We start from the raw sequence: 13,574 nt of genomic DNA, 5'->3' as shown, positions 1-13,574 counted from the left end.
ATGGGTTCAAGCGCGCGTCACCAGTCACAGCATGTGTAAACCCGCATTATGTGTATATTTAAACATTACACCTCCGACTGTTCGTTGCTAGATTGTACTATGTTTGTGCCCTCGGGCGGGGCTGTAACCATGGGAGCTGACATTGTAGAGAAATGATTGTGTATCAGATGAGATAGAATCAATGTAGCTGGCGAGTGCTGGCCGCGGCGACTCAGTGCGCTGGATGCGTCACAAAGCTCCAGCTTGCATTGACCCACTTTAAATAAACTGCCAACCTGTATTTTATACGGCGGCTGGAATGGCTTCAACTTCAAAAATGTGCCCAGGGTGCTCATATCGCGTAAAATCCAACGTTCACCTGGGTTATAACTGCCATCGTAGCATAGTAAGCAATGTTCGCGCGAGATGTATCCGTTTTGGGTGGTGACGCTAATCTTCTCGAAGTTAGACTGCGTCTGCGGTCCGCGCCCTAGTATAACACCCTTAGGGCTCACCCATAAATCTCGTTCATCCTGTGAGTCAGCGTATATGCGTATTCTCAATGGACACTCTATAGGTTCCAGAGTTGACGCATCCCATTCAGTAGATTCCAAGCTTGTAACGTCAACCACTACCCTGTGCTCGGGGTCCCACATAAAGTTTCCATAGGGTGACATTGAGGTGTCGTTAGACAATATAATATCCAATTCGTGCTTGTCACCTATATGAATACGGTCTCCGTCACGAAGGGTGTGTTGACCCTGAATCTTGATCATAGTACCAATGGTTGACCCGCAATCAGTTATACCAATACCACCCTGTCCACACGGTAGGAACACCAAGTGACTTAGTGATACCGATGAATGCGGTAGATGTATTAAACTCTTGTTGTGGCGCCCGACGTCCCAGGGCAGCCTGTTAAGAATCTCAAAGGCGTTAAATAGAATCGGCTCGATCTTGTGGGTTATGTCAGCCTGTACACGGATGACATAAGGAATAGGGTCGTCGGAATACGAACTCAGGTTCGGGTTATTGGACAGATAGTCTTCTATCCAAAGGTGCAACCTCGTGGCGGTGTATTCCATGTTATCGCTATCGAACCCAATGAGCCGACGCAGCACGTGAGCGTCCTCAACTGTGAATAGCCATTTAGTCTTTGACCACTTGTCATTGCGGTCAAAGTAATCAGCAACGCAACTGCAAACATCGTCGAAAAAAGGAGGTGATTGGACTATATCACGGAACATGATACGTAAAAACAATGGCAAACTCATAAAGTGCTTGAGGCAATTCTCCTGCCACCACAGATGCTCCTCCTCGAGCATAACATCGCGAGGAGCTGGTGGTATCACAGAGCGCTTCCTTATTTTCAAGGACTTTACCAAGTTCCAGAGTATAGTGGTCACCGCTGGGATGCGACCAACCTCCCTTCGACAGAGCGGGCAGAATTTAGAAGCCAGTCTGAAATGACCAATGCAATACCGGCAGAACGTATGCCCGCAAAATAGAGTAACTGGATGGTAAAAATAATCCAAACAGATGGAGCATATAAGGTCCTTTAAAATGTTGTTAGTCAAATTCTCGTCAACAACGATCTGACGCTTCAAGTCGCTGCAGTCACTAGCGAGGTTAACGGATGCATTGCTTAAACGACGAATCTCCAGGCTACCGACGGTGTCACTCTGACCACGCAGGTCAAGACTGGAGCGTAGCATGTTAGACACGGAAGCGTCGGCACTCCGAGTGGGACCTAACATAGTATCCAGGATGGCAGTATTCTCCAAATGAGCCATGGATACCGAGCTCTCCATCTGGCTCATGCCAGCGAAGTCACCCCGAACGGGATATGAATCGATATGCTCAAAACCAACATGCGGGTCTGATATGTTGATACTCTCCATATGCTGGGATGGTAACATGTTATCATCAGCAGGCATATCAGAGTCGTACGGCATCATACTTAAACCCTGCATGTCACGAGGAGGTAACCTGGGACTACTGGGATTGTAAGAAAGCATTGGGGAGTTGTTGTCACACTCACTACGTTCACGAGACGTGTTCTGCGTTGTGCAACCAGACTTCATAGTACCTATGGAAGACTGGTCCACACAGATGGAAGTGTCGCACTCGCCCTCCTGAAGGTGGCCGTCGTAATCAATCTGACGGTTAACACAAATATCCATCTGCTCCACTGGAGGCATTTGAGCATGCAGTAAAATAGAACTTGCAGTACGATCACGCGAAGTTACAGGGTTGCTGTGACCAGAATCCCGGTACTCACCATCGTTTGACATGTCGAACTCACTTGAATGTGGTAGATACAGATGCTGGTCAATCATATCTGAACCAGGATTCAATCCAGACGAGACAGTAGTTGAGGAATTGACACAATTGTAATCCTGCGATATATCATCGGAGACGAAAGAACCTCCTTTAAGCATTCCTGAACTAGAATCGCAGACCGCTGGGCGCTTTAGGTGGAGATCCATTTCAGCAACTAAGGAACGACGCTTTAGTGGAGAAATTGGTAACACACCGCCGTAACCAGCTCTCGACTCCGTATCGCACACATCTAAAGACTCTCTATCCAACGGGACACCGCACACGGAGGTGTCAGTAATTCGATCAGATGCGGTAGGTGTCAGAGGAAACAACTCGCTCTCCATCTATCGCACCTAAATGGCCAGATGATTTTGACTTATCTTGCTCCTAATAATACACCCGCACCAGATTATATTAGTATCCTTTTTATTTAGTGTTCACAGTACTGAATTTCTTTCAATTGTTCTCCCTGCACAGCAAGCTGCCCCGACAATAATACAAACCGGCTAGTAAGCATAATATGACACTTGTAAATTCACTACAACATATAAATTACTTTATACTGAGCTAGAGGGGATACACTGGATCTCGATCACACAATCTTAATTGTTTTCCGACCATGTATCCAGGGATCCCGGTGTGTGTACTGCTGTGTGTCACCTTGTAACCCCTGGGAACATAGTTTCTAATTTTAGATGGACTACACTCCAATATTAATACACAATCCGTGACGAATTACCTGTTGATCTATATGGAGTAGCTCTATGTTTCCGGACACCGCAACCAACTAAATGTTTTATAATATATACCAGGAGTCGATTTGCGCCATAGCACATGTGCTAATTATTTATTGGTCTACATGGTAGTTGTGCTACGGCTACCAGTTCTGTCTATATGCTTGATTTTACCATGGAATCTCGCGTCGTGTGGGTTAGGGATCCTATGATACCAGGGTTTATGTTGATTAATATACACTCATCAGAGCCACACTAGATGTTTATTTCGTGATTCTATAGTGCCAATATAGCAACGCTAATATCACTGCCGGTTATCTAGGGACTCTATGGTACAATAGCGTGTGTGTTTCATATGTGTATGGCCAGAGGACATACATGATACTACCCTTTGTGGCACTGGTTGCTGCGTTAAGTACTTATAATGCCAATGTAGTGCTTGTGGGATCGATTTGCAGGGTCTATGGCAATGCATCACCCAGGTGTTATTTCCATGGGTTAGCTCCTCAACCTAGACATCTAGGATTCCTATCGCAATGTAGTCCTAGAGGACTCCAAAACAGTCACCAGGCCAATAAACGTAACGTAAATGCCATTTACAGTCAAAAGCATATCTTGGACAAGGAGCGTTACATACGCAGGCCTAAACCAGAAGGGTTTGGTATAAAAAAAAAGAAGACCCCCGAACCTAAATCCAATCGCACCAAAGAGATAGTTGATGACTTCGCCAAGCAATATCCTAGCGCTAGTATTAAGGAGTTATGGGAGCATTATGAATTCACCGGTAGGTTAGTGCCCGAATCCCCTAGATTCCACAGGTCCTATTAAAAAGGGTATTGTCACTGGCAGGCTGCTTCCCGGTAAAAACATAAAACGCCCAAACTACTATGCTAGCGGTTTGCCTAAATATGTGGACTATCCCAGGGATGTCGACTATCGCGGGTAGGTATACCTATATATATCTAATTACCCTTAGGGAGCACGACCCTCGCGGTACTATAAAGACGGATTCCGAGATAGCGGGCATACGCTATGCGTGTCGCATAGCACGGGAAGTCCTGGATTCAGTGTCACCCTTGATTGTCGAAGGCATGTTCACGGATTACATTGACCGGCACATACATCGTATGTGCCGGTTAAAGAAGGTATACCCGTCGCCATTAAATTACCACGGGTTCCCCAAATCAGTTTGTACATCAATCAATGAGATTGTGTGCCATGGTAGGTTGCTGCAGTCTAACGTAACAATGAACAGGCATACCCGACTCAACAGTGCTTGCAGCGGGAGACATTATAAACGTTGATGTAACGGTCTATGCCGATGGGTTCCATGGCGATGTCTCGGAGACCTTTATGGTCCTACCAGCAGAAGACCCAAAGAAGCTGGCTTCTATGAACCATGATATTGGAATGTATGAACGTAACAAACTGCGGTACAATGCCAAATTCCACGATAATCTCTGGGATTCCGGAGCTACCGTGATGACCGAATTGAACATACTGCAGTGTATGGACACTGCAGTAAGGCGATTAGGGCCTCAGGATGGCTGGGAAGAGTGGTTTGATATGCTCTATACAGGCGATCCAGGACGAAGGCCAATATTTGGCACTAAGAACAATGATGACCTGGACCCTGTTGCCAAGAGGATAATGCCAGATATAGAGGCGTGGTACACCGCAAATGAAGCGGTTACCTATAAAGGACGAGTTGTAGGTGTTGTGGAATCGCAAATACCAACTTATATCGCCCCTCCGGGGCAACCTAAGCGGTATGCCACCCTAGAGAACCCAGAGGTGATACACCATATATTCAATAGAGTTGACCCCGATAGAAGAAAGAAACCATACCTCTTCACGCATACATTCAAGGAGGACATCGAGCTAATGCAAATAACACATGACGCCATGATGAAAGCAATTGCCATATGCGCACCAGGGGTACCGTAAGTTGTGTATAGTGTCCCTATTATTCCATAGGATAAGTCGAATAGGCGATGTTATATCAGACCACGTGGAACAATATGGATTCAGGGTTGTGCCAAACCTGGTTGGACATGGTATAGGTCGTAATTTCCATGAAAATCCAATCATTGAACATACGCGAAACCAAAGTGAGGTTGTTATGGAACCTGGTATGGTATTCACCATAGAACCTATCGTCACGCGTAGTATGGATTGTGAAGTTATCACGTGGCCTGATGGATGGACCATGGCCACCTCAGATGCAAGGAAGACCGCTCAATTCGAGCACACAGTGCTAATAACGGACCATGGCCATGAAATACTAACGCAGAGATTACCGTCGTCACCGCCATTGATATGGAATACTGATTTACAGGTCATGTATTAGACACATGGATGCAACATGGGTGTAGGGTGTGAAAGCGTATTAGGCATGTGTACCTCAAATGATACCTAAAACATACGGTGGATATGTTTTGTCCCACGGATGTTAAATATTGCGTCTAGTTACACCAAGTCATGACTTGGTGTGTGCGATGTCGTTTTGGTGTGTATGCGTGATATCGCCCTGAGGAGCTGTAAAATCGTTAAAAATGAATATCGCATTGGCATGGCTCTGTTTGGCGTCCGTATTAGTCACAGGTACGTCCAGGAATATGTAGTTACATTGCCACAGGGCTGAAGCAGTCAAACCTTGGTACCAGGGGGACCGGTACACCGGGAATAAATGATATAAGCGAGTACCTGCTAGTACAGAATGCAAGGAGGGTAGGTTAGTATAGAAAGGTATACAAAGAGCTCAGTTTTGCGACGGTAGTAGCATCATGGATGCAGCATCAGAGGTAAGTGCCAATAGCAATCCACCAACGCCCACAGACACCATTTGAAGATGCCATGGATACGTGCAGTGAGCATGAAGAGTGTACATTCTTCTGTCATACCGCCAAGAAGACATTTTCAACACGGCCTAGCGATGTGTTGGACGCTGGCAACAGCATACCGCAATCAGATGCCACTTGGCTTTGTAACGGCGCAGGTTGGACAGCACTATACCCCAAGAACGGATGGGTAACCGCTATAAAAGGGGTACATCTACAAAATATGTGCAAGCCATACACCGTGTGGCTGAACCAAGTGGCAGAGTGCCATGATGGCAAAGTCTTGGATACTGCCCGTGATATGACACCAATGGAAGCAGCACATTATTGCACGGGCACCAAGGGATGCTCATTCTTTACCATGAGCCTAGAGAGCCATGATAGCACAATGGCATTCGGTACAGTAGCCAAATTCTGCAGTGGTGTACCTAAAAAGCGAGTAGCACGTGATGGGCATTTCTTTGCCACCATACTACGGAAAGAAGAGTTAACTGACCTCGGATCGTTGAAATATACGGGTGAGACGCGATTCGGATTGTATTATGGTGGCCCGTTAACTAACGACGGGTACTATGACGATAAGACACCAGGATCACTGGTACCAGCCATGAAGTTATGAACCTATAGGCAACAATGCAGTTATCTATAAATAGCACCTAAGTATAAATAGTAGATTTAATAACACGAGTTACTAACAGGGCAACTCAGTTACACTGGCATTGCCGTCAGCAGTGGTGAGAACCAGAAAGCGACCGTGGACTATCTGAGCATCCACAACCTCACGAGGCCCTAGTGATGCATTACCATGGTCACGAGAACTAGAATCAGAAAAACGAATGCCCAGGTACTCACCAAGGCTAGCAACTAAACTGCCATTAGAACCTGATTCCACAGGAGCTGCCTTGGGCTCAGGGACGCCCTCAAATACACGAGTGGGCTCGGAGAAAATGCCGTTGTACCTGTACATCACAATGGCACCCTCCTGAGATACAGCAACTATGTGGTCATTCACATAGAAGCATTTAGCAACGGCACTAGAGTGCGCACTACAAGTAACAGTTACCTTATGAGCCGCTGAAGAATAGAATAGCATATTGCCACCAGAATCGAAAATAACAAGATCGTGGTCCAATGAATCAGTGCTGTGGTTCTCCATATGCACGCTGGGGATAGATAATACACAAGTGAAGCGCACAAACGCAACGCTGTGCTTCTTCTTGTTGAATATGGAATGAGGGATGTTAGAGCTATTGGCCAAAATAACCTTGAGCTTGGGACAGTTGTTCCTGTGGACGTCCACGAGGTCCCAAATGCAAACACAGGGGTGACGATGCTCAGTGACCGCACGCGTTATGTGATCGGTTTCATTACGCACAGAACTAGAGTTATCCAAAAGCTCCATAGATGCCGAACTGTGCTCCTTACCAAAGGATGTTGAAACCGCAGGAGATATGTCACCCTGACGAGTGTCGATCACAATGACATTAGCAGTCATCGCATCTTGCGATATGCCACAGCCAACAGTTGCGATGTAAGATTCAGAAAGCCAACTTAACCCAGTGGCAGACATGTGAGGTCTAAAGAAAATAGATGGAATAGCGATATCAGCGTCCTCACCGTTCATATGGACCATGTTCCTAGTGTTGTATATCAAAAGCCAGCCGTTACGGTCAAGAACAGATAACCAGTCACCAGACCAAGCAAGACTAGATAACTCACCAAAAACCGAACCCTGGCCAACATTAAGACGCTTGCCAGTTACACGGTCATAAAGGATGTCCTCACAGCAGTGTTCCTGAGTACCCTCACCCACTGCATCACGATAGCCGCTCATCACAGATATGGGATGCTGAATTGATACATTGTACGCCGGCATCTGACCACCCTGGTTCTCACCATAAACTACAGCATATAGGGGTAACCTGGGATGACCACAAATGCCACCAGCACTGCCGCTGACGTAATGGTCCTTGTCGTTACAATGATGGAAGTAATTGTAAACCTTACCAGCAAACACACTAAGACGAGATACACGCTTCATGGAATAGACACTCTCCAAGTGGTTCTTGCAATATACATACATTATGCGCACTAGCTTCACATAAAGCGCATATGAAGGACCAACGGCACGAGTGCCGTTTATAGCAGAATAAAGAACAGTCTCAACAGTACTTGACAACTCCTCTGATAAACTTGATAGTTTACTAGATACAGGAATATTAAGCATAGCCAACATGTAAAAATCATTCAGCACGGGACCTATCATAGTACTGCATGTCAAGCCCTTCAGATCCTCATATAAAGTAGTGCTCAACATAGAGTATAAAGTAGATACAAGTTTACCCTTGAAGTTATGCAAAGCCTTGAAGAGTAACGCACGAAGTGCATCCAGCACCGCAATGTCACAATTGGCATCGCTACGCGGGCTTTGCTTACCATGAATACGAGCCTGAGCTGATACAAACTCCTGGTTCCACATCTGAGGTGTGGTGAACATGGAACTCAGTGGGATAAGTAATGGCGATGGCTTTATGCCAACGTCGACGTTGCCCTGAAATTCAACAGACATTGATTTGTAGTGGTCCTCAGTGACAGCATTGGACACTGAAGGGCCCAAACGAACGTGACGACTGAATACACTAGCTGTACGCAAACCACACTGAAGAAAACGCCACAACTTCTCGAATTCAGGACCGTAAACAGAAGCGACGTAACGATCTAAAAATGAATCATATACACGAAGCTCCTTGTCATCAACCTGGAATTCAACAGGAGTGTCGATACCCAAACGCAAGGATAACATGGAATAGGCAATGCCAGCAGCACCAAGAGCATCCTCAATTATCTCAGGCTTCACCACTTTATGCAAATAACGAGATGCGGAGTACAAGATATGGTCAATCCAGGTCTGAGCTACAGAATCAGCGTGCTCCGCACCCTTGTATATCCAGCTTCGACATATACCAAGCAAGGTCTCTAGAATAGCAGTGCCAACGCATATACCAAAGAAGGTATGCTTAGGAGAATTGTCAATGTGGCTCAATACATTGATGCACTGAGGCTCAAGAACACGAGGACGAGCACCGAAGCATAGCGGCTCGATGGTACGTAATAGACAGGCACAGAATTGAGCTACCGAGCCCTGGTTGTTCACGAAGCTGTTCAAAACAACAAGCTGGCCTACACAAGCATCGTATATCTGGTCCATGTCACCACGGTCAAAGCAAGCTATAGCAAGCAATGATGCCAGGGATAATATAATGCATGAACTGAAATCATCATGGTCATCAGATAATGCACGTAAAATCAAGCATAACAAACTGCTGCCGTCAATAGTAGTGTTGCCCTCAAAGAAACCGATGCAAACAGTGCCCAAATAGGAAAAGTAATTGGGCATCGACCAGATGCGATTGAAAACCTCATGTGATAGCCAAGTCTTCCCCAGGGAACAGTATGTAGCACCATCAAGACTGTAACGCGACCTTAGGGCAGTCACCAGTGTTATCAAGTGTAACTGGAAACCATGCAAATCACCAATACCCATGGGAGAACCATTGGACTCAGGGAATATCAAGACTTCCTCAGGGAATTCGACGTCAAGATCACTAATAGTTACACGAATGTCACTCAAACCACGGTCACAACGGTCACTGCCATAGTTAGACACGTTACTGCCAACATGGTGTATCTTCTCGCCACAAAGTTCATGTAACACACTGAGACAGTCCTGTAAAGCTGAGAAACTAGGCTCACGCAGTAGATATCGTAAAGTAGCACGACATACAAATGGACGCCATGAAGTAGCCTTGTCAACCAAGAATAAGGAATCTAAAGCCCATGCTACCGCTGGCATCCCAGAAACACGATATTGAGATGCACATTGCCGAACTGTGGTAACCATACGATCACAGTCATCCTGACCAAAACGAATTGACATATAAAGGTAATATACCAAGTGCTCAACAGTCTCAACGTCTATGGGAGTGCCACGCTTAGAGCTTAGCTTATACTCCAGGACGTCCCTTACACGAGATGGCTGCATCTGACCTAAGGCATACTCCAGACTGAAACCACGAATACGACAAAGAAGACATGCCAACTGAGCGTCATATAAATACTGGAAACATACATCAACAGCATCAGTCATGCGACCAGCAAGAACAAGGAATCCAATAGCAAGCAAGTAACGCTTCTGAGCTATTAAAGCATACGAATTCTTAACAGCAGCGTTAGACCACCTGTCCTCAGAAAAGTCGTTACATAAAAATTCACCCAATTTCTGAAATCCCTTGGCCTTCAACACGCAGGCGTATACCATAGTCTTACCACGAACTATGGACCATAAACCAAACTCATCAAATACCTCAACTCCACAACCACTGTCAGTTACAGCTATGAGTTTACGGAAACCACGCTCGAGGATACCACAAAATGTATCCAGGGAAGATGCAGTACTAAGCCAGTAGCCAAGGCCAACGTGCTTCATAATGGATAACATGTTGCGACATAAAGCAAGGTCGTCACCAGTGTCCATCATCTGAGTCATGATACTAAACAAATTATGGTCGTCACGATACAATACAGCCCAAACCAAATGGTTCTCATCAGCATGACCATATTTAATGTAGTCAACACAGCGACTTAGGCATAAGCAGTCACTAGTTATCCTCGGGGGTAATACTAAACCCACAAGCTTGTCATTCTGCCGCCACATTGTCACAGTGCGCTCGTCTTCACCGGATTTAACCAAATGCTGGGCTTTACGAACTAGGGGGCAAGCAATATTAACCGAGGATACATGCCCAGTATCCTCGGTAACCTCAGGGTCCAGTGATATCCGGAAGTCTATACCCAAGTCAACAGTAGTGTCAACCGACGGCATGGGCTCAGTCATACGTAAAAAGTTAGATAAAGTATCAGCACCAGATCCAACAGTCTCAGGTACACGTTTAGCAGCACCAAAGTAATCGCTAAAGTCCTTTGGACGCAGACCCTCAATGACTCTCATGAGTTCAATCTGCTCATCCCAAGCGAGGCCTGGCATGCGCAAGTGCTGGAGATAAAGTAATAACTCATTAAGCGGTACTGTATCCTGGAAATCCATTGGAGGAGCTGTATAGACCTCACCAATCAGGTGACTGGGATCACATTGAATTAAGGTAGAAAAGGTATATAAGAACCGTAATGTATGCTGACGGTCAAATTCACGGAATAGATCCAAATGACGGACCTTAGCAATAACGCAGTCACAGGCATAAAGAGAACCTGCTGAAACGGAACATGAACTGGTGTCCTGTAATAATCGCAAAAAGTCTCTATACAGACACACGAGACTGTGGACTAGCTCATCAACAAACCGACGCATACCTAGTTCTGTGAATACCTTGAAGTACCTGGGATGGTATATAGGTAAAGGGTCAGCCATTGAGTCAGAACCGTCAGATATAGAAACGGACACCACACGGTCACCCATAAAGGACTCCAGCCTGTCGTTAACCAAGGAATAACGATCAGCACCAACGCAAGCCTGAATGGATAGAGTCTCCCCCAAGAAGGCGTCATAAAGGTCACCGTTGTCAATGCTCAGAAAGTGGGCCATACGGGAATCCATTACCAGGTACACGTGAAGTTTGCCTTGGATCGCATTGCATCCGTCCATTATACAGGAACTTATCAAGTAGAACGGGCCGCCCGGATACCATTGAAGAAATTCCTGTATTATCTGGTGGCCATGCAGGGTAAATGGCCATGATGACTCCAGGGTAATGGAGTTTACAGTCCAATTGTATATAGCAAACTGGGTGCTGCCGTCCTTGTCATGGACGAAAGCAGCCAACAAAATAGAATCAGCACGCTTCAGAACCTTGAGACCAAGGACTTCACAGACATCAGGTAGTGATACCGCAGTACGCTGACATATAGCATGGTTGTAACAAATGGCACGATATAACTCGAGTCTGCCAGTCTTGTACAATAGAAATGCTAAAAACCACTCATTGTTGTAGATGTGCTCAACAATAGATAAGCTCTTGGAAGATCGGAAACGCTCTAAAACAACCTCATCAGAACTACGGAGTGATTTAAAGCCAGGAATTGAAGATCTAATGAATTGAGGAGAATATGCATGACATAAATATCGACCAACCAAACCAACAACATTGTCACCAGAAGATAAGTTGCAGTCTTTTAAAAATAAATCACACGGGGTCAAAATTAACTGGACGCTGAGACCCAACTCGCTAACAACGTCTATAGTACACGGTGGAACGAACTTGTGTAAACCAAGAGCTACCTGAGATCCAAGAACATCATCATGAAAATCATCAGTAATAGGCGGAGTTATACTACGAGATGTCATAGTTATCCAACGACTCATCTGGAAACTACAACGAGGAACTACCTTGTTAGGACGTAAACTGTCAGCAGCATATAATGTCACCACACCAGAACGCATAGTATGACCACAAATATCAGCAGATTTTAAATCACTAATGTATATAGGCAAAAACATATCCTGGTGACTTAACATACAACAAGCATCAACTTTGCCACTAACGGAATTAATGCCGTGAATAGCAAATATCTTAAAATGCTGACGATGTGCCGAACAAGGAGAATCAGATCCCTCAAAACTACAAGGAACTGGCTTGTCACCACCAGTGACAGACGTATATTGCATATCATCGGATAATTCGTGGAATATGATGTACTCCTTATCCGTAAAAACCGTGCCGTAAACACTAATGTCCATGCCAATCCAACAACAACGGATGCCAGGGCCAAATGAACGCTCACCGATGTCTACCTGGACTAACATAGAATATGATGACGGTGATGGGCCAATACGCCAAATGTGAGCTAACATGTCATGAGTTATAGATACCAATAACTTGTTAGAATAACTAGCAGTAGCATGGTTCCACGACGCAGCTATCACACGAGACTTGTGCTGCAATGACCATAAATCAGTAGGAATAGAGGTACGACTAGTACGACGACGGGGTAGCCGACCAATACCAGAAGCACGAGATGATATAAACCACGATTTGACATCATCTTTGCGATGTAATGGGAATAAGTATAAACTAGAATCAGTAACCGAATCAAGACTCCGATATTGAAGAGGTGATATTCTGATCAATCCAGCAACAAACTCAGTAGGATCACTACGACCCGGGTCATCAAAATCTTCTACACGTAACACATCCAAACAAACGATCGAAATATCCGAATTACCTGACAACTCATCACTGTGCTCACGGGATAACGCAATAGGCGACATCGTCGCTAATATTGACGTCACAGATAGCACCCTGATACCAAAATCACTCTATAGATCATAGTTAATAAACACATGCCTATAGGTGTGTAACAATATATTACATATATTGGCCAAAAAGCCAATCAACACATACAATATACGTAGATAACAAACAATGCACGCTACGATATGCAAGTATTCTATATGTAGACTGCTAAGCTACAGCATACATTTTAAACTTTAATAAACCAATCAAATTGCAAGATTTGAAGATACACAGCGGTGTCTATTCACCAGTGGTTTACACAACGTGGTACCACATTCCAGGAACGACGCTATACACATAGTATAAAACTGATGTCTATAAACAACATTAGTGTATTCCTGTCACTCCTAGGCCTAGATAATGATTTATATATGGCTCTATACACCGCCAAG

The 13,574-nt window shown here is 45.1% G+C and overlaps 4 protein-coding genes across 4 annotated transcripts; 2 read left to right on the top strand and 2 right to left on the bottom strand.

Moving 5' to 3' along the window:
* Positions 1–35: 35 nt before the first annotated feature.
* On the bottom strand, positions 36–2,685 carry BBOV_IV001960 (FHA domain family protein). Its single transcript, XM_001609311.2, has one exon. It carries the CDS (start codon positions 2,643–2,645, stop codon positions 66–68), a length of 2,580 nt encoding a protein of 859 aa, XP_001609361.1. The 5' UTR covers positions 2,646–2,685; the 3' UTR covers positions 36–65.
* Positions 2,686–3,393: 708 nt separating this feature from the next.
* BBOV_IV001950 (Metallopeptidase M24 family protein) lies at positions 3,394–5,405 on the top strand. The gene is made up of 5 exons (XM_001609310.2): positions 3,394–3,819; positions 3,854–3,977; positions 4,012–4,256; positions 4,291–4,978; positions 5,013–5,405. The coding sequence occupies exons 1-5, from the start codon at positions 3,414–3,416 to the stop codon at positions 5,383–5,385; spliced, it is 1,836 nt and encodes a 611-aa protein (XP_001609360.1). The 5' UTR covers positions 3,394–3,413; the 3' UTR covers positions 5,386–5,405.
* Positions 5,406–5,572: 167 nt separating this feature from the next.
* On the top strand, positions 5,573–6,512 carry BBOV_IV001945 (uncharacterized protein). The gene is made up of 4 exons (XM_051767263.1): positions 5,573–5,639; positions 5,674–5,765; positions 5,801–5,839; positions 5,874–6,512. The coding sequence occupies exons 1-4, from the start codon at positions 5,591–5,593 to the stop codon at positions 6,492–6,494; spliced, it is 801 nt and encodes a 266-aa protein (XP_051623594.1). The 5' UTR covers positions 5,573–5,590; the 3' UTR covers positions 6,495–6,512.
* A 24-nt stretch (positions 6,513–6,536) lies between these two features.
* Positions 6,537–13,237, bottom strand: BBOV_IV001940 (RAVE protein 1 C terminal family protein). Its single transcript, XM_001609309.2, has one exon. It carries the CDS (start codon positions 13,155–13,157, stop codon positions 6,567–6,569), a length of 6,591 nt encoding a protein of 2,196 aa, XP_001609359.1. The 5' UTR covers positions 13,158–13,237; the 3' UTR covers positions 6,537–6,566.
* Between the last annotated feature and the right edge of the window lie 337 nt (positions 13,238–13,574).

This window comes from Babesia bovis (assembly GCF_000165395.2).
Source record: "Babesia bovis T2Bo chromosome 4 map unlocalized Chr4_2, whole genome shotgun sequence".
Lineage (NCBI taxonomy): Eukaryota > Apicomplexa > Aconoidasida > Piroplasmida > Babesiidae > Babesia > Babesia bovis.
This window is presented reverse-complemented; position numbering and strand designations above follow the sequence as displayed.